This window comes from Miniopterus schreibersii, assembly GCF_964146895.1.
Source record: "Miniopterus schreibersii genome assembly, chromosome: 4".
NCBI lineage: Eukaryota > Metazoa > Chordata > Mammalia > Chiroptera > Miniopteridae > Miniopterus > Miniopterus schreibersii.
Genome location: NC_138105.1, coordinates 73,078,116 through 73,098,393, shown reverse-complemented (window position 1 = coordinate 73,098,393; position 20,278 = coordinate 73,078,116). Strand labels below are relative to the sequence as shown.

The following is a 20,278-nucleotide window of genomic DNA, read 5'->3' as shown; positions in this document are numbered from 1 at the left end:
ATTAACCAATGAATGCATAAATCAGTGGAACAACAAATCCATGTCTCTCTCTCTCTCTCTCAAATCAATTTTTAAAATAACTTAAAAAAACCTGAATACAATTAAGAAAATCACATTTTGTATTAGAAGTTAGAAAAAGTATTTAGAATGATTTAGAATACAATGGCTGTATTGGTACACTAACATTTGTGAGATGCAGCAAAGTCATACTTAGAGGGAAATTCATAGCCTTGAATGCACCTGTTTAAAAAGCCAGAAAGAAAAAAGAATTCAGCATAATAAAAAGTCAGAGAAAGAGTACCTGAGTTAAAACCAAGGAATGCAGCCCTGACCAGTGTGGTTCAGTTGGTTGGAGCATTGTCCCATACATGGAAAGGTCTCAGGTTCAATTCCCAGTCAGGGCATACACCCAGGCTACAGGTTCCCAACTGATCAATGTTTCTCACATCTCTCTCTCTCCCCCTCTCTCTTTCTCTCTCTCTCTCTCCCCCTCTCTCTTTCTCTCTCTCTCTCTCTCTCTGTGTCTTCCCCCCGCCCTCTCCCCTTCCCTCCCCCTTCCTCTCTAAAATCTATCAATAAAAAAATAAATTAAAAATAAAACTAAGGAGCACAGAGGGAGGTGGCCACCAGAGCTGCGAGACCAGATGGGCTGAGTGGACCTGATGCAGTCCAGTTTCAAAGGGCAGCACAAGCAGTCAGAGGTGGGGGTAGCCAGTGTTAGGCCACAGGTAGGCTCCCACCTCCGTGGAAAGCTGTCCCTAACACAGCCAGGATACTGGGCAAGGCCAGCCTCCAGCCCAGCCCTCTTTTCCTTCTCATCAGGAGACGTCATGGGACCCACCCTGAACCACCTCAGCAGCCTCCTGCGGCTGCCCTTTGGCTGCGGAGAGCAAAACATGATCCACTTTGCTCCCAATGTCTATGTCCTGAAGTATCTTCAGAAAACCCAGCAGCTCAGCCCTGAGGTGGAGAGGGAGACCACCGATTACCTGGTACAAGGTAAGGGTGTGGGGAGGAAGGCAGCCGTGACTGCTGGGGGCGGCCCACACGCCAGGCACAATGGATGAGGTGGAGGGAAGGAAGTGGGTGACTGAGGCCACTCTGGGTGGCCTGATCTGGGCACTGTCAGCAGGAGCCTGGCATCCACACCTGAGTGCTGGTAATCAGCCATGGGGAAAGGAGCAGCATCTTTTAAAAATGTAGATTTTTTTTTTAACAATAAGAACAATGTAATATCCTTGAAAACATTTAGAATATTTAAAAAGTGTCCTATAACCTCCCTGTCGGCGTTGAATCTGGGTTTACTTTCCTGCCTCAGCACAGACTAGCTTTGCTGCTCTCGGCGCTCTCTCCCACGGCGTCCATGGCACGTGCCCACCCTGCACTGTGTGCGTAAGATTCGCCCAGCCAGCCGGGGCGGCTGTGGTCCTTTCGCCTCCTGTTGCTGTGTAGAGGGACCACAGTCAGCCTGCCTGTTGTCTGGCGCTGGAGCAGTTTCCAGTTCAGGGCTTTTAGAATGGTGCTGCCACAATTTGTCCTGTTCGTGGGCTAGGTAAAGATAAATCTGAATATTGCTGGAGTAGAATTTCTGGGTCTCAGGATCTGTTCAGTTCATAGCCACTCTTGAGGCTCACAGAGCCCATGCCCCCTGCTGCCCTTCCAATAAGACCAAACGCCCAGCTTGGAGGCCCCAGTAGTTGCCTCACTTCCCTCCCTCACCCCCGTCCCCCGTTGCTCCCCTGCTCGGCCACGCTGGCACCTTCTGTTCTCCTAGTACACCAAGCCTCGGCTCCATTGAGTGCAGCAGCCCCCACCCCTGGGTCAGTGAAATGCTGTCTACCAGGCAGGACTGAGGGCCAGTGTGTGACCAGGAGTCACAGAGGTATGTCAGGGAAACAGAGGGATAAAGCAGAGGTTTCGGCCACTCCTGATGTGACATGACGGGGCAGTTTCAAGGATCCCAGATGTGGCTGTGGCATTGTTGTCAGTCTTGGGGTAAGACATTAGCCAGCCCGGCCCGGGCCATTCAGCAGGATGCTGTCACTTCTGCTTACCCCACAGGCTACCAGCGGCAGCTGACCTACAAACACCAGGATGGCTCCTACAGCGCTTTCGGGGAACGGGACGCATCAGGAAGCATGTGGTGAGTCCCACTCCCAGCACTGCCACAGTGACTCCTCTAGGTACAGCCATGGCCTCATGTCCACAGGACTTGGGGCCTGCTCCCTAGGGTGACAAGGAGCCTGCCCGGGAAATGGAGACAGTGTGGTCCTAGTCCCAGAGTTTAGAGGATGAATGCAGGAGGCTCTGCCTGGCCCTAGGTGTGTGTGGGCAGGGTGATGGTTACTGTTACTCTTTCCACTGTTGCCGCAGCCCCTGAGGACCGAACCCCTGTTCTCCAGGCTCTTGGGAATAGGTCCTGGGCACTCTAGGCCTCCTTAGGGTCCACTAGCCCTGAGAATGGGGGTGACTCTGAGCAGGAAGGGACGCGCTGGGAGAAGCCTGGGTCAGGGTGTTTGGGAGGAGTGGCCTGGCATCCGGTTTCCCTTGCAAGTGGCTCCCTCTGACTTTTAGAGTGACCAGGGCAGGGAGAGCCCAGTGAGGGGCTAGGCAAACCTGGGTCTTGGTCTCTGGGATCCTTGGACCATGGCGGTTCGTGGCATCATCGTGGATTTGCCTCAGCCACTTTGGGGCTTACGAGACTGTAGGGCACCCCCAACTGTCCCCAGGGGCCTTCCTTTTCCCAAAGTGCCAATCTGAGGGCACTGGCAGCAGCTATGAGTGTGGAGACTGCCCTGTCCTTAAGCCAACAGTGTCCACTGCACAACCACAGTGCCTGGGACTGGGGCAGTGGGGATGCACCTGGCTGAGCCCTTCGGTGCACAGTGTCGCTCACTTGGCTCCAGAGGGGCCCAAGCTTGGTGACCTGCCCAGTCTCCCCGTTTTGGTCCCAGGGCCCCATCCTGCTGGTAGCCCTTGATGCAAGGCCCCAGTAACACCCTGGAAAGCAGAGGCCTGCCCCTGGGTGGCCAAAGCCATTGATTCATTCTTCAGCCCCCAGCCCCCAGCCCCTCCGCCGGTCAGAATAGTGCACTGTGACTCATTACACACCTCCCACTGTGGACACACACGTGGTGTGAACAAGACCAGCTCCGTTGTGGTCATGACACCCAGAAGCCAGACAAGGAGCAGACCTGGGTGCTGCTGAGGTGGGAGGGTCTGGCAAGGAGACTAGGCTCCATCATTGGGCCAGCTGGGTGCCCACATACTTCCACTGAGTGCTCCCAACCACCCTAGAAGGGCAGACTGGACTCACTTGTCTAACAGATGAGGCAGTGGAAGCTCAGGGTAATTCAAAGAGAATGCCACAGTCCCTCAGGGGGCACATGGGAGGCCCTTCTGGTCCTGTTTCAGGCTCACAGCCTTTGTCCTGAAGTCCTTTGCCCAGGCGCGAAGCTTCATCTTCATTGATCCACGGGAGCTGGCAGCCGCCAAGGGCTGGATCGTTCGGCAGCAGCAGGCGGATGGCTCCTTCCCAGCCATAGGCAGGATTCTGAACAAGGACATCCAGGTGAGCTGCCTCTCGGGCCTCCTTGCGATGCCTTGGCCCTGCCTTGCCTGCTCCTGGTGCTTCCTGGGGCCTGTGCTGCTGGAGCTGTCCCCTCTGGCTCGGGGTGAAGCCCAAGAACCCTCTTGCAGGGTGGGATCCATGGCTCAGTCCCGCTGACGGCCTACGTGGTGGCTGCACTTCTGGAGACAGATGTGGCCTCGGAGGTGAGCTCGGGGCCTGAGACATCAGGCAGAAGGAATGAGTGAGTGGTTTCCCCTGCAGGCCTGTGTGGGCCAGCCTGGGGTCTGGCTCCCCTGCTGTGTCATTCCTGGCACAAGCCCCAGGAGGGACATAGTACATCTCCACACCACACTTTGTAGCAGTCCCCATGCTTTTTCCTGGTCTAAAGATGGAAAGCGTTGGGAGGGCCTGCTTTCTGCGATCTTCAGGATACTAAAGCAGAGTCATCTTCACTTGGTCCACCAGTGCCCACAGGAACACCATCGCTCATTTGCTAAATTCATTAGTGCTTCTACTCACTCATTTTTCCACTAACCATTATTAGTGGCCAATTTCTCTGAACTTAGCCCATCATTGGACAATAAATTGGGTTTCTGTCCTCCAACAGCTCACATTGGGGTAGGGGTGAGTGTGATCAGGGTTGGTAGACTCTCTGGAGGAGGCAACAATTGATTCGAGGCCTTGAAGATGAGAAAAGCCCGAGTAGGGGGTCGTAGAGGCCAGCTTGGTGATGAAGTGAGGTGTGTGGGGGGGTGGTCAGGGCTCTGTCTGTTTTCTTAGAGCTTCTCTGGGTCGATCTGCTGTGTTCAGACTTCATTTGGACAAAACTGGCACCAACATAAAAGAAAGGGGATGGGGTTTTGAAAACCTGGGCTGCAGGCAATGGGAGCCCCAGAAGGATGCAAAGCAAGGGGCTGTGAGCCGTCCAGCACTCTCCCCTGGCATGCAGGTGGGGGGGGGGTGAGGGCAGATTGGTCTCCCAGGGCTCCACTTTCCACCCATCCCACAGGAGGAGAGGGGTGCCATTGCCAGAGCGCAGCACTTCCTGGAGTCCAGAATAGCCTTGGCCTTGGACCCCTACATCAGTGCCCTGACTGCCTACGCGCTGACCCTGCTCCGCAGCCCCGCAGCCCCCATGGCCCAGCGGAAGCTCCGCAGCCTGGCCATCACTCAGGGTAGGTGTCTTCCACCTGCCACCCCAGTGGCCCCAGTGTGGGGCCCACCCACGATGGCCCCAGGGAACAGTTCATGAGCACATACAGAGTGTAAGGAGGCATCTTATTTTGTTTATTATATTATTCATTCATTATTGCATCTCCTAGTGGCTTCATTTGATGATGTGGTTTGAGCCATCACTTTCTTCCCCCATGAAATAGGGAACACTCATCTCCCCCCATGAGGGAGGACACTGCTCAGGGTCCCCCAGGCTTCCTTAAATCACCCCTGGCAGGGTGCTGGGAGGCAGGGGAGGGCTGCTACTGGTCCATCACTGGGTGAGCTTCAGGCAGCCTTTCTGTCTTCAGGGTATCTGTCTCCCCAACTACAAAAGGACTGCTCCTTGTGTTCAGGGAGTGCCAGTCACTGAGCTGTGACTTCTCTGAATGCCCCAAACTGAATCCCCTCCCCTGCCCCCCCCTCCCCCGCTTCCCCCCATATTCCCTGCAGCTGCACTGGGGCTGAGCTTCCATTCTGGCTTTTCTGCTTAAGACATCACCCGAAAAGGGGGGAAACGTTAGAAAGCAAGACTCTGAAACCAACCAACTGGATGTTGCTATCTATTTGGGACTAAATGCTCAGGACAGGGAGGGGGAGTGGCTGGTTCTCTCAGGGTTTGAGGGCCTTTTACAGCTCATGTGAGTCTTTGCAAGGGGGGAATGACTCCATGGGTGCTGAGTGGGGACACCTAGGGACACATCAGGGCTTAGCCAAAGGAGAGACCATTGATTAGTGATGTCTGCCAGGGGTATAGGAAGGGCTGGGTCTGTCACATAGTTGCAGATCTGAGACAGCCCCAAGGCTTTTCCTGTCCCAGCCATCTCTGCCTGGCACCCTCCTGCCACTGGGTTCCAGTCTTTGAGACCACGTGGTCTGGTGCACACCATGGGATGCCAGGCTGAACACAATGGGGTGTGGTCTCTGCCCTGTCCTGGCCTTGCAGATGGGGTCACCCACTGGAGCCTGATGGGTTCCCAGGACCGGGACAAGGACGCCTTCCTGGGCTTCAGTGATGGAATCTCACGGGCAGGTACTGCCAGCCCTTCCCCCACTGCCTGCCTTGGTGCTGGGTTTTGGGTCCTGGAGTCAAAAGGGCCCCACCCACCTCTTCTGTTGCAGTGGTCTCAGCGGACGTGGAAATGACAGCCTACGCCCTGCTGACCTACACCCTCCTGGGCGATGTGGCCATGGCCCTGCCTGTGGTGAAGTGGCTGTCCCAGCAGCGGAATGCACTCGGGGGCTTCTCTTCCACTCAGGCGAGCTGGGCAGGGCCAGAGGAAAGGGGCTTAGGTCCAGGCCAGGTCACTACCACCCAGGCTCAGGGCTCAGAGCTGGCCAGGAAGCCACTGGTGCTTCAAGTCCCAGGAAGGCCCCTTGCCTGCAGCCCCTGGGGACATGGAGTCCAAGAGGAGGCCTGAGGGACAAATGTACTTGGCTCTGGGACCAGGGATCCAGTCCCAGCCTCCATGGAGATGCCTGCCCACTGTCTGGGGCCCCAGGTCCATGGGTGCCCGCACTGGATCCTTTCTCCATTCCAGGCGCATGGATCCCTGGCTTCCAGAGAGGGTCCATGGTGCCCCTGATTTGGGCCAGACCTCCCGGGAGGGGGAGTAGAGGGACTGCTAGCCAACCTTGTCCTGGCACTGAGAGCATCCTCCCCTTCTGTCCCCAGGACACCTGCATGGCTCTGCAGGCCTTGTCAGAGTATGCCATCTTGTCCTACGCTGGTAGCGTCAACCTCACCATCTCACTGGCCTCCACCAACCTAGACTACCAGGAGACCTTCGAGCTGCACAGGGCCAATCAGAAGGTTCTGCAGACAGCAGTAGTGAGTGTTCTCAGGGCTGGGGGTGGGGGCAGCTGCTGTCCACCCATGTGTGTCTGCAGGCGATCACGGCGTCTTCTCTCCCCAGATCCCAAGCCTCCCCACAGGGCTGTTTGTGAGTGCCAAGGGTGAAGGCTGCTGCCTGATGCAGGTGAGGCTTCAGGGAGAGTGGGCTCACAGTGGCATATGGACCCCTGGACCCCAGGAGGGGTGGGTGGGCGGGGGCTCTGAGCTCAGCATTCAGGGTGGATATGTATGCTTGAGAGACCCCAAGACAGACTGTCAGCAGCCCAGCCTGACCAAGGCAGAGCCCAGTGAATGTGACCTCGTGTCCCCTTGTGTGTGGGGTTCTTCCAGGAAGATCCATTTCACTGGCTTCCACATGGTCCTCCCTCTATCACTAGGTCCTGAGGTTTAGTTGAGCTCTGGGGTGGGGCAGGACAGCCTCACAAGCTCTGGAGAATGGTGAGAGGGCAAGTCTGCCTGGAGACCTTCGCAGCCTCAGCCTTCCCATCTCTAAAATGGGAACTCAGATGGCATGGTGGGTAGGAGAGAGAGTCCTGGAGGTAGATAGACCTGGGCTTGAGATGTGTAAAAATGGGATGGTGGTCTATCTAAACAGCTCTGGCCGTTTCAAGGCTAAGTGGAATAACAGCAGTCCTTGGAACTGTTGCTGATGGCACTGTCATCATCATTCTGGCCATCTTCTACCTGCTCCTGCCTTGCCTCCCCCCACCCACAGCCCCCAGAGCCCCTAAGACTTGGTCCTCCCACCCACCCCAGATTGATGTCACCTACAATGTGCCAGACCCTGTGGCCAAGCCGTCTTTCCAGCTGTTCGTGAGTGTCCAGGAGCCCGAGGCTGAGCGGTCCCAGCACCCAGCACCAGCATCCTCAGCTGATGATGATGACCCAGCAGCTGACCTGCATTCCCAGGAGTACCAGGTGACCCTGGAGGTGTGCACCAGGTAAGGCCATCTGCCCTGTGCTTGTGTCAGTCCCAGCCTATCAATAGTGATGGTATTGGTTACAAGCACCTGGGATGCTCACTTGGGCCCCTAGCCACTTGCTGCCAGCCCCACAGACATTTCCTCCGACAGGCGCCAATGCTGTGGTTGCACTGGCCCTGTGGTTCTTTTTGTGATTGTAGGATGCACCTCAGTTACAACTGTCAGGGAACAAAAAAACAAGGTTCATTGCTTACAGGTCTTAGAGGATACATGGCATGCCTGGGCCACACAGCAGAACTGTGAGGACAGAGAGAGAGAAAGCACGGACCTGGGGCTCTGCTTTTGTTGGGTGGGGTGCCTAGGGTTTTGCGGGTTCACTCTTTATTGGTGAATTTAAAATATAAGTGGGAATTAGGGTGCAGGAAGGGAGAATTGGGGTTACTCAAGCAGTCAGTTTTCCAGCTCACCCAGAGCGTTTCTGAAAGGGGACCTTCTTGGGTGGGGGTGGCTTGGCTCCTTACCTAGTTGTTTATCAGTAGCTATGTCATATAACTGGCAAAAGTTTATTCGAGAGCAATGCCTTTGAAATAGATGCCTCCACGATCAAAAGTATAATGTCACCCTCTTACATCACAATCAGAAAGCTTAATGTTAGTCACTTACACTACAGATGGTTTTTGAAATGAGTGAAGGAAATGGAGGCTTCTGAATGGATGGAGCAGACCCCAGGGACAGCAGCCGGTGGGGATGACTGCTTGTGGCCCCTGCAGGATGCACCAACCATCTCCAGCCTCTAGGTTTCCCAAGGGTGACCCCAGGGCTGTGCCACCATGGTTCCTTAGGAGGGGCACATGCTGCTGCTTATGAGGATGCTTATTGCCATGACAATGATTTGGGAGCCTAAATGTGGGTGGTTGCCATAGCAACCACAGCCCTTCTAAGCACCTGCCCTGACCTTGGCCCTCAGCCTGTTGGTGTTAGAAAGAACCCACTGTGTGTGCCATCTGGGTATGGGCTCGCTCAGGCCTCAAGCCTCAGGAAGCCTCCCCTGCCCACCCCAGGGCTGCGGCTACCCTGTCCTCTCGGGCCCACAATCTGCAGGTTTCTCTCTGAATGTCAGCCTCCCTCCCATCACCAACACCAACACCAACACCTGGCATGTAGCAGGCCCCAGAGGCCAATTACCACACTCCATGTCAAAGAAGGGGAAACTGAGGTCTGGCACTGGGGAGTGACTAGGTTTCCCTAGTCACCTGGCTGCCCGTGCTAGGGGCACAGTGTGGCGTTCCGGACAAAACTCAGCCCAGAGTCCATAGGTCTGAGTCAGGCCCAGAACCCTCAGCAAGGCCCTCTCCTTATGGCCTCAGTCTCAGCTGTGAAATGGGCTGACCGAGGACCCAGCAAACTGTGTGCAGATAGCCTGCCAGTGAGGCCCAGGGCAGGATGTCAACCGTGGGGGGGCGGGGCAGAGGCGGCCGTGAACTCCACCTGGGACTTGAGTTTGAGGCCTGTTCTCTTCTTGGAAGGTGGCTGCATGCAGGCTCCTCCAACATGGCTGTCCTGGAGGTGCCCCTGCTGTCGGGCTTCCGGGCGGACACGGAGAGCCTGGAGCAGGTAGGGCGGCGCTGGCAGGCAGAGGCCAGGTAGGGTCTCCGGCTGGCGGGCCTGCCCAGAGTGTCAATTCCCAGAACTTAGTAAAACAAAAACAAACCTTTTTGTTTGTTTGTTTGTTTTCCCTTTCTGGGCAAAGTTGGTGCTGTTGGGCTGGCTACCTGCTGAGGAGCCGGGGGTTGGGGTGTAAGGGGGTGTGGAGGTGTGGGGGGGTTCTCCTGTAAGGTGAGTCTCCCACTGGGCCGTCCATGCAGTAGAGGGCTTCAGCAGACTTGTTTTAAGAGAGACTAGTTTCATGTCCCCTTTTGTGGGGGAAGGGGGAGGTGCACAGAGTGGGGGGCTGTCTTGCCTGGGTCTAAGGATGTCTACAGTGTGGGGAGAGGGTGATCAAGGGGACTGGAAGGAGAACCATGGGGAGGAGGAGACCAGCACAGAGGATCTGGGCTAGGGAGCTGGCAGGGCCTGGGAGCGCTGATTATCATCCCTGGACCCTGCCTATGGGGACTTGTTGATGACAGTGAGCAAACCCTTCCAGCCTTTGGGGCCTCAGCTCCCCTGGGCCTTCCTCTCACTGACTAGTGTGTGTGGCGGGGGACAAAGAGACTGGGGAGGAAGCAAGCATTGCAGGCAGAGGGGCTGGGAACCTAACCTCTGGCTACCTCACCAGCTGCTCCTTGACCAGCATGTGGCACTGAAGAGGTACGAGGTGGCTGGACGCAGAGTTCTCTTCTACTTTGATGAGGTATTGCCATCCAGGGTGGTGGGCAGGGGCCTCCTCAGCACCCATATTGGTGAGGGCACAGCGGTCATGGCCCAGTATGGTTCCTTCAACTAAACTGGGAGAGTAAATTCCAGCATAGCTGATGTTGGTGTGCCCCAGCCAGCTGGTTTCTATGGAAAAAGTTGGGGGTGGTGGTGGAATATAGTATTCAGCCATAAAAAGGAGTGAAGTACTGACACACGCTGCAATGTGGATGAACCTCAAAAATGTGCTGAGAGGCCAGACACAAAAGACCACGTAGTATGTGATGCCATTTATATGAAATGTCCAGAACAGGCAAATCCATAGACAGAAAGGAGATTTGGTGGTTGCCAAGGGATGGGGGAGGGGATAGGGAAGGGAGGAATGGAGAGTGACTGTTAATGGAGACAGGGTCTCCTTTAGGGTGATGAAATGTTCTGGAACTAGACAGAGGTGATGGTTACTCAACATTGTGAATGAACTAAATGTAACACACACAGAGTGAAGGAGGGACCCTGCTGCAGGACTGGGTGAGTTGAAAGGCCAGCTGAGACTTATTTGCAGGTGGGATGAAAGGACCCACAGAACTGAAATGGGACTGAGTTTCTGTGTTTCACCCCTCCTGTGTACCCCAAAATCAGCTAGTCTGGGCCCACAGTTTGGGGAATCAAAGAGCATGGAGGCCTGAGCTCAGGCCCTGGGCCTAGTGGAGCCACCAGAGCCTGAGCTGCCCGCTGCCCTGCAGATCTCCAGCCGGTGCCTGACTTGTGTGCAGTTCCGGGCGCTCCGAGAGCATGTGGTGGGCAGGACGTCTGCGTTGCCCATCTCGGTGTACGATTACTACGAGCCTGGTAGGTCCGCGCCGCCCTCCTGCACCCCAGCTCGGCCCCTCACCCTGTCACCCTATCACATTGTCACCAGTCCCCCTCGCCCCGCAGCCTTTGAGGCCACACGCTTCTATAATGTCAGTGCGCACAGCCCGCTTGCCCGGGAGCTGTGCGCAGGACCCACGTGCAACGAAGTGGAGCGCTCTGTGGCCCAGGGTCCTGGTGAGTGTGCGTGGCCACTGCCCCACTCCCCGTGCACCAGGGAGGGCTGTCTCCTTGGAGCTGAGATCTGAGCGGGCTGGCCTGGCAGAGGAGAGGTCAGCATGGTAAGGCAGGAGGACGGAGCCATGGTCAAAGGCCTGCGTTTTGTGCTAAGGGGCAGGGCTGGGTGGGGTGGGGGCGTGGGGACCTGGGGTGTGGGGGGTGGGGGTTGGCTGTGTATGAGACCCAGGCTCGGAGGAGAGCCCTTGCCTCCCCCTCTTCCACAATCCTGAGAGTGTGGGGACAATGGGCCCTCCCCATGAGTGCAGGGGGTGGCCGCAGTAAAGGTCTGGGTGGGGCTGGGGATCCCGTGGCCTTTTATTTTCCAAACTTCTTGAAATACTTTTAATTTAAATTTTTTTAATTTAAAGTTTATTTCAGTAAGTACTATGCAAATACTTGAAAGTAATTACACTAGGTCAAGGCTCAGAGCCTCCCGTAAAGGTAGTGCACCGGTGCCCACACTTAGGGAAGGGCGGTCCTGGGCCCTCAGGGACCTGTCCCAGATCCAGACACAGTGGGACACGCAGACCTTGTGGGAATGGGGTCCCCTGGGTTCTGCCGACTTTGCCGCATTCCCCAGGCTGGTCCCCTGGCGAGAGGGGCCCTGTGGCTGACCCGGAGGAAGGGGCAGCAATCAAGCGCTGCGACTGCGCGGGAGATTGTGGCGCCAGCGGGGACCCGGTGTGCGGCTCCGACGGCGTGGTCTACACCAGTGCCTGCCGCCTGCAGGAGGCCGCTTGCCACAGGGGCGTGAGGTTGGAGCCCGCGCCCCCTGGCCGCTGCTCCCTTGGTGAGGACCCACACGCGCCTGGCCTCGGGGATCCTTACCTTGCCCTGGAGTGCCTCACCCCACCTTCTCTATCAGGGCTCTCATCTCTCCATCACCTCCTCCCCAGCACTTCCCCTTCTTCCCCATCACCTCTCCATCCTGTCCTGCATCACCCACCCTCTCCAATTCCCTGCCCTCCCCTCCCCTTTCCTCCCCTTCCCTTCTGGTCACCGCCTGGCTGAGCAGCCCCTGCTTCCATGTCCCTGGCGAGGGCCTCTTTCCCAACTCCTGGTTCCTGCCTGCCCAACTCTCGCCCCCCCCCCATCTCTCTTCCCACTTATTTTTCTCTCTCTCCATTTCGCTGCTTCCAACTCTGTCCCTCGCTTCCTGCCCCTCCCCACCGCATGGGTCTGTGTCTCTCCTCCCCCTGCTGAACCAGGCTCTCCCACCTCCCTCCAACTTTCCCATTTATTTGTGGCTTTGTCTACCACCCAGTCTCCATCTCTCTGCTCCTTTGGCTTCCTGTCCTCCCCCATCTCAGCTTCTTAGCCTATGGGTCTCTCTGCATCCCCTTCTCAGTCGTGTTAAATCTCCTGCCACCCCCACCCCAACTTTGAGCCTTTCTGCATCTCCCCACCTCTGACCTCTGTATCCTTCCGCTCTCTCATGACCTCTCATGTCCTCTCTGTTGCTCTGGGCCATACACCTCCTCTCCTTGGTCCCTCTGGGCTGTGTACCATCAAGTCCTCCCCCTCCAGCACCCTTTACCTACTAAGTCCCCCTTCTTTCCAGAGCAGCCGACGCCAGCCTCTGCTTATAACTACAACTATGACCCGGTCCCCCTGGACTCTGGGCACCTGTCAGTCAGCCATGAGGCCATGGACTTGGAGGGGGAGGCAGAGGACAGGTGAGAGCTGGGTCTGCCCCCAACCTCTTCCACTAGCCCTGGACCCAGGCAGAAAGTAGGAGTGACAACGGAGGGGTCAGCGTTCTGGGTCTCCAGGACAAAGTGAGGATCCCATCTCCCCCACCCACATCCATCTAACACACATCAGAGAACAGCCCGTCTTGCAGGATGAGGCTGTGTGAGCCCTCTGGAGGACTAGACCCCAGGACAGACCTGTCCCTGAGACCCACTGGGCTCGGGACCACTGTTCAAGAAAATACTCAGGACACAAAGAAAGCGCTATTCAAGGAAGGATTATTAGGTGGAGGGAGTCTTGCAGTGGGGAGAGAGATTGGACCCAACTCCAAATACAAGAAGTGGGGATTTATGGCCAAGGAGCAGGGCAGCGGTGGGTGGAAAATTACGAAGATGAAATGTCAGGGGTAAGGGGGAACCTGACTAAACCAACCTGACAGGATTTTTGCTGAGGGCAAGCTGGGTGATCAGACATTATCCCCTGGGGGGCAGATGGTAGATGGGGGGCAGGGCAGGATCCTGATTGGGTACGAAAGTGATCAATTATGTAGGGTGGGGACTCTGGCTAAACCGATTTGGCGGCTTCTTCCAGTTGGACCGCACCAAGATGAACACAGCAGTCCAAAACTAGAGACCTAGTTGAAAAGGCCCAGAGGAGCCTGAGAGGAGTTTGGTCAGGGAGAGAATCTTTGTCAACCCAGTGGAAGTGGTCAGACCCGAGAGCCTTGTGGGGCGAGCAGACTCCCTGGAAGGGGCCTATCTTTTGGCTGTAAGTTAACAGCAAACTCAACTCAAGACGTATAGCAATAGGTTGATTTATCAGCTCAGCTATGTGTCAGGTCCTTGGGGCTGGCTGTACCAGCAGGCCTCAGGCTCTGTCCTCTGAGCCCTGACTCCCTCAAAGAGGATCTTAGCCACCCCCATGCCAGTGTCAAAGGCTGCTTCCAACCCTCCTCAGTAAACCCAGCAAGAATGTTTTTCCATCAGCACCCACCAAAGTCCCAGAGCTTCAGGTGTTCGTCATCCCACCTGTATTTAATATAATTATTGAAAAGGCTGGGTTTAGGGCTACTGTTGGAATATTTTTGTTTTGCCCCATCTGTTTCTCCCTTCATATTCTATTTGGGATTAATTGAATATATTTTTTTAGAGTCCCATTTTAATTTAGCTAGTGTCCTTTTAACCTTATCTTTTTCGTGGTAGCTCTGGGGATTACAATATATATCCTTAAATTTTTCAGTCTACTTGGGGTGAATTGTACCACTTCACCAAAAATATACCACCCTTGAAGCTGTGTCTCCCCATTTTTTGTCCTTACTCCCCCCCCCCTTCATTGCTGTAATTGTCATTAGTGCAGCTTTAAATGCTCCCAAGTGTTGGCACCCTCTTTGGTAGCTGCCAGCTCTCTCCAGTGCCTTCTAAGGGGTCTGCTTTTGTTTTTGTTTTGGGGGGGGTTGTTAAACTTTTTTTTTTTAATGTTTTTATTGATTTTGAGAGAAAGGGGGAGAGGGTGAAGGAAAGAAACATCGATGTGCGAGAGAAACATGGATTGGTTGCCTCCTGGGGTTCGAACTCACAACCTAGATATGTGCCCTGACTGGGAATCGAACCCGCAACCTTTTGGTTGCCACCTGGCCAGGGCCAGTCCACCCATCTTATTCCTACGTCACCACTTTCACATGCGCTCATTTGCAATTGAGACCGCAAGTTTTCCTTACGTATAGATTTGTGTAACCATGACCCCAGTCAAGACACACAACAGCTCGACACCTCAGGGATCCCTATTGCTGCTGTTTTATAACCACCCTCACCACTGCCACCACCTCCCCTCCTCAGCCACTCATTGGTTCTCCCTGTAAGTTTGTCATTTAAGGATGCTATGCCAACGGAACTCTAGAATATGCAACCTTTCGAGATTGGCTTTCTTACTCAGCAGAGTTCCCTTTTGCTCTGTCGTGTGATTGGGTGTATCAACAGTTCCTCCCTTTTCACAGCTGAGTTGAAGTCCTCAGATAGTTTTTCGATTTGGTGATTGCCCTGTCCAATCATTGTGGCCCAGTAGGAGTGGGCAGGGGCCTGAGGGGCTCGGGCCCCCTAGGTGAGGTTCTGCTGTCTCAGTGGGGGGGCAGCTGGGCTGAGCCACGTGGAGGCCAGGTCAGGGAGGAGCACACAGGGCCCCTCAAGACCTGGCAGCCCACACAGTCTTTCATCTTCTCTCCCCACCAGTCAGAGTGGCTTCTCTTCCTAACGCTCAGAGCAGGTCCGGATCTGGCTGCTTCCTGTTCCCGTCTGCTCCCCAGGAAGGAGGCCACTGACTGCGGAGCTCCCTTGATTGCCTGGTGGGCTGGTGGACCCCGCCCCAGGCGGCCCCCACCTCCAAATGAACCCTATAAACAGAACCACAGAGTCCTGACCTGCCCCATGGATGACTGGCCTCCTGGGGGCCAACCCCCACCTCCACAGGAGGGAAGGCATTTGTGGGGGTGACTGGAGACCCATTGCCCCCACCAACTCCCCAGCTGCAGCCGGAGCGCTAGGCACCCCAGCCTCCATCCGGGGCGGGGCATTCCTTTTCTGCGGACCAGAGCAGTTCCCTCAGCTGGACATTCTGCTCTGGGGAGAAGGGGTGTTTCTGGGAAGAACTCATGGTCTAAGGGCTATTTCTGAGAAGACACAACTCTGGACAAATCAAGGACGTAGCATCCATGCCCTCATCAGCAACTTCAAAATGAAACAGGCTGCCTTTCTCCAAAATGCAAAGCCCCAGCCTCCCTTTGGGAAACCCCGGCCACTGAGCACCTCCCCAGACCTGGAATTGTGCCAGGACTGTTGCAGTCTCCACACACTGTGCCCCAGTCCTGCCCCAGGGGTGCCTGTTTAGTCCTGGGCAGATGCATCTGGATCTTACTGCTGTCAAAGCCTCATCCCCTGAACCCCAGGTTCCCTGGCACCCCACCTGGAGGACCATTCCCCTCTGAAGCCCCAGGGAAGGGAGGGTGACCCAGCTCCACAACCCACTGAAGCCTCACGCTCAGACCTGCCTTCCTGCCAGGACTCTCCAGCTGTGGTCTGATTCATTTCTGTAAACCTCTCACATCCGCCTGTCTCCCCACTCCACCCCCACCCCCATGTGGTATTTATTTCAGACCAACATTCAGAGCAGCACAGAGACCCCTCCAGGACCTGAGGTGGCTGCCCCGACCCATGAGGTAACCGTTGTGCAGCACCAGCAGTTTCCCATGCCCCTGACCCCTGCCAGTCTACAAGGGACAGTTCACTGGCCAAAGCCCTGTATTCCAATCACTAGAGGCTGCTGGTATAATAAAAGCTCATTTCCACAGAGTCACTGGCAGGTTTTGGCCTTCGGGGAGCATCCCCAAAAGCTAAAGCCCCAGTTCCCATCTGGCCCCCAGGCCTCTGTTCCTTCATCAACTGCCCAGCCTTTCAGAGCAGGGTGGGGAGGAGGGTGTTGCACACGTGCGCCCCAAGATAATTAGGTTCCCATGTATTTGTAAGAAATTACACCAATACAGAGAGTTCCTAGTACCTCCACCCAGATTCCCCTAGTGGTAACATCTTAGAAAACTAGTACACACCAGGCTACTGGCATTGAAACACTTTGCTGATCTTACACTTCCCCAGGTGTGTGTGTGTGTGTGTCCCTGGGCTGCTCCCTCACCAGCTCATTTTTCCCCAGACCAGAGACATAGGCTCAGTGTGAATCCAGGAATGACCCCCACTCCAACTCTGCCTTAGGAAGTTTGCTGACCCCACAGTTGATGGCTTAACGGCTCTTGACAACCCACGCTGCTCTCCTAAGAGGAGGGGGAGAGTGGCAGCTGCCTTTCTCCACCTGGTGTCCTCCTCTCACTCATTTCAGAATAGGCTGTAAACAGCTGGGGTGGGGGTCAGAGACTGAAGGCGCCTGCCCCAGGCACAGCATTCTCCCTTTAGTGGGGAATTAACATCAAATGAGAAGAGAAATTGGAAGTCAGGTTAAAGGGAAGAGGTGACACCTTGCAACCAGGGGACAGCAGGAGACTGAGCCCTGTGGCTCCTAATGATGGGTTGCATGAGGCTTTGGGGAGCAGAGCCGGGGTTTCCACAGTGATTGCTCAGAAGACACCCTGGAGCCAGAAGCTGGGCTTCTGAGAACAAGAACCCCTAACTAGATTCCCACTGCCTGGGCCACCAGGGGGTGGGAGGGCCTGAACCTTCCCCTGGGCGGGGTTCTCCAGCAGGTCCAGGGCAACATTACCCTTGTCACATCCCCACCTTGGACATGAGGGAGCTAGCTGGGCTTGGGAATCTGCATTTAACTTCTGTCTTGGTTCCCTGGGGCTGCTGTAACCAAGTACCACAAGCCAGGTGACGTAAAACAACAGAAATTTATTGTCTCAATTCTGGAGGCCAGAAGTCTAATATCAGGGTGTTGGCAAGGTTGGGTCCTTCTGGAGGGCCTAAGGGAAAGTCGTCCCCCCCCAGGCTGCTCTCCTGGCTTCTGGAGGCTGCCAGCAACCCTTGGTGTTCTTAGCTTGAGGCTGCGATCTCTGACTCCATGGTCACATGGCCTTCTTCCCCTGCTGTGTCTCTCTCTTATAAGGACATCAGTCATATAAGGCTTAGGGCCAACCCTACCCAGGTGTGACCTCATTTTAACTAATTACACCTGCAAAGACGCTATTTAAAAACAAGCTCACTAGAGGTTCCTGGTGGACATGAATTTGGGGGGAGACCCTATTCAACCCAGTACAACCCCTCTTCGTTGACCTGCCTCCTGAGGGGCTGTCACACAAGCGATGAAAACCTGGTTCCCGTCCCTGGGCTCCCCTCCTCCCTGGAGGCCACGGTGGAACTAGGCACCCAGTGGAGTATCCCCTCCCGCACCTTTTCCCTGAATTCGGTCGACACGTAGTAGTAGACAAAGGGATCCACGCAGCTGTTGAGGGTGCTGAGGGCCAGGCTGGGCACGTAGGCAGCGTACAGATTCCCCCAGGCCCCCAGGCCCGGATCTGAGTAGTGCAGCAGCAGCAGCACGTTGCTGGGCAGGAAGAAGGCCAGGGCGGAGGCCAGCACCAGCGCAGTCAGCCTGAGCGCGTGGCTGTAGCGCCGGCCGCCGGCAGCCAGTGAACACAGGGTGGCCCCGCAGCAGAGCAGCATGGCCAGGAGGGGCAGGAGGCAGCCGAACACCGCCAGGCAGATGAAGGTGGGCCGCCAGTAGGAGGCCTGGGTGCCCATGGGCAGCACGTCGTGGCACAGCAAATGATCCGAGTGTGACAGCCGGAAGGTCTGCTGCTGTAGTCCCAGGGGCAGCGCCAGGGTGGCCGCCACCAGCCAGGCCACAACACAAAGCCCAGTGGCCAGGCGCTGGCCTCGCAGTGCGCGGGCCCGCAGCGGGTGTACCACGGCCAGGTAGCGGTCCAGGCTGATGGCAGCCAGCAGTAGCACCGAGCAGTACATGTGGCCATAGAGTGCGGCTGTGTCCAGACGGCAGGCGGCCTCCCCAAAGGGCCAGTGCTGGCCCCAAAGATGGTAGGCGATGCGGGGTGGCAAGGCCAGGGCCAGCAGCAGGTCGGCAGCCGCCAGGTTCATGAGCATCACCGTGGATGGCAGCCGAGGTACTCGCGTGGCAAGCACCCACAGTGCCAGGCCATTGGCAGGCAGCCCCACCACCAGGGCCAGCCCGTAAAGAGCGGGCACCAGCCTTGTGGGCACCCAGCCTAGCAGCAGCGCCCGAGAGGTGTCCCAAAGCTCCAGGATGTTGCTGTTGTTGGCACAGGGCCAGCCGGGGAAGCTGCGAGGGCGGCCTTCAAGCTCCAGGGGGCAAGCTGTTGCCCCCTGGGGCTTGTTCCAAGGTCCCAGCATGCCATCTGGGGGAGGGAAGAGGGATGGAGGTGCTGAGAACCCAGGCATCATCCCCCGCCCTTCAACTAGCCCTCCTGCTGGATGGTGGCCCCCAGGGGCTGCAGTCCAGGCCCCAGTTCTCAGGAACCCCCAGGTTGGTCGAACAGAGTTGGACATGGAAACCCCCATTCACTGGGCTCAGGGCTAGGCTGGAGGGCCCCCCAGCCCCCCGTGTCCTCCTGCCCATCTATAATGCCCTCCTAGTACCAAGGCAGCACCTGGGATCACTCACCATCTTCTCCTCCTGTGCTCTCGCTTTCATCGTAGACACTGGGTGTCTGGCTGCCACCTTCACGGCTGAATCCCAGTGCCAGGGGCCACAGCAGCAGGAGTGCCCACATGCTATTGGGGCTGGGTGCCAGCTACTCTGGACTTCAGCCAACTGGCCTTGGGCTTCCTATCTGCTGGACCCCCACCCCCAGCTTCCTGAGTACAGGCGGAGTAGACAGGCCCAGTGAGATAAACTAGCCCCTGCCCCCAGCCAGCCTGTGAGAGGCCCACAGATGACCTAAGGTGGCCTGGTGGCTGGGGCCACTTTGTCTGGCAGAGGTGCCTCACGGGGTACAAGTGCTGGGCCAGTAAGATGGGGAGGAAGTCTCAGGCTGCAGCACCCCCACCAGCCCCTGTCCTGCCCAGGAAGCCTCTGTAGGCCAAGTGGAAACTTCCTGCTAGACAGTCACAGCTCCAGTTCTCACAGCAGCCCAGTTCTCCAGGTCACATCCCCCAACAGGAGCTCTTGGCCCTTCCTGAAACCTCTTGTCTTTCTCTGGTGGGCAAGACTAGAGTCCTGCCTTCTAGGTCATAAGTTAGAGAAGGTAAATCCCCCTCCCTCTTGCACATGCATCCAACCCCCGGGTCCTCTATGAGGGCTGCCCCGCCTTCTCACTGCCTCACCTACGCCCCAGCAAGACCCCTTGGGCAGGCACAAAGTGAGGTGCAGAGACAGGAAGGCACCTTGTGAGTTGGGTCTGTTGGGGATAGCTGAGGAGGTATGAGCCTTAGCCAGAACCTCTGACACTGACCACGTGCTGCCCTGAATATCTGAGGGGAGCCTGGCACAGCTTTCTCTGGGAGATGTCTATCCTCGGTTCTCAAAGTGCCTTCTGTTCCTGCCCTGGCCCCACCTCAGCCTGGGGCCCCAAATATGACTGGGAGAGATGGTCACATCCACGCATGAGCCCAAGGGAGGCAGCCAGGCCAGCCCAGGTCGGAAGGCCACCTGAACCACCTCCCAGGGGCTGACCTTCCTCTGACCCTTCCACATTCCTACATTCTGATGGGGGCCCCACTATGCAGATGAAGAAACTGAGGTTCAGAGAGGAGGTACTCCTCTCTCCTGCACATAACCCCGCCCCCCCATTCCCTTCCAGGGCCTAGAGAAGCCTCCAACATTCCTGCCCTGAGGAGCCGTGAACTGGGGGGGGGCTCAGCCCTGTGTGGTCAGTACTGGGCCATGATGGTGGGGGGCCTGTGACTGGGAGCAGGAGGACCCTAAGGAGGCGGTGGGGGTCAAGGAAGAAAAAATGAACTAGGGGTGGGAAAGGGGGTCAGATGTGGTGTATCTTGGTGCAGCAAGCCCTAATCTAGTCACACTCAGGGACACAGGGACCAGCAGGAAGTGACTGAGCAGTTTGGACAGTGTGGCCAGAGGCTGAGATGTTGAGGTCCCTGGCCCCAG

At 56.5% G+C, this 20,278-nt stretch overlaps 2 protein-coding genes across 4 annotated transcripts in view; one reads left to right on the top strand and one right to left on the bottom strand.

Moving 5' to 3' along the window:
- The window catches only part of CPAMD8 (C3 and PZP like alpha-2-macroglobulin domain containing 8), a 57,886-nt gene extending 40,412 nt beyond the window's left edge, over positions 1-17,474 (top strand). The window contains exons 26-42 of one of the 3 annotated variants that reach the window (XM_081136987.1): positions 823-999; positions 2,062-2,143; positions 3,415-3,571; positions 3,700-3,774; positions 4,581-4,746; positions 5,730-5,816; positions 5,906-6,042; positions 6,459-6,614; positions 6,700-6,762; positions 7,395-7,579; positions 9,088-9,175; positions 9,840-9,914; positions 10,660-10,765; positions 10,853-10,963; positions 11,586-11,795; positions 12,567-12,681; positions 14,923-17,474. In XM_081136987.1, coding sequence (XP_080993113.1) covers positions 823-999; positions 2,062-2,143; positions 3,415-3,571; positions 3,700-3,774; positions 4,581-4,746; positions 5,730-5,816; positions 5,906-6,042; positions 6,459-6,614; positions 6,700-6,762; positions 7,395-7,579; positions 9,088-9,175; positions 9,840-9,914; positions 10,660-10,765; positions 10,853-10,963; positions 11,586-11,795; positions 12,567-12,681; positions 14,923-14,944 — 2,012 coding nt within the window. In that variant the 3' untranslated portion in view covers positions 14,945-17,474. Of the gene's footprint in view, positions 1-822; positions 1,000-2,061; positions 2,144-3,414; positions 3,572-3,699; positions 3,775-4,580; positions 4,747-5,729; positions 5,817-5,905; positions 6,043-6,458; positions 6,615-6,699; positions 6,763-7,394; positions 7,580-9,087; positions 9,176-9,839; positions 9,915-10,659; positions 10,766-10,852; positions 10,964-11,585; positions 11,796-12,566; positions 12,682-14,922 lie in introns of those variants that run through there. The other 2 variants (XM_081136985.1, XM_081136986.1) reach the window with 2 other exon arrangements.
- Positions 17,475-17,484: 10 nt separating this feature from the next.
- F2RL3 (F2R like thrombin or trypsin receptor 3) lies at positions 17,485-19,778 on the bottom strand (the record flags this gene model as incomplete). The annotated part of the gene is made up of 2 exons (XM_081136988.1): positions 18,833-19,778; positions 17,485-18,566 (listed from the first exon to the last, which is right to left on the bottom strand). The coding sequence occupies exons 1-2, from the start codon at positions 18,939-18,941 to the stop codon at positions 17,485-17,487; spliced, it is 1,191 nt and encodes a 396-aa protein (XP_080993114.1). The 5' UTR covers positions 18,942-19,778.
- Between the last annotated feature and the right edge of the window lie 500 nt (positions 19,779-20,278).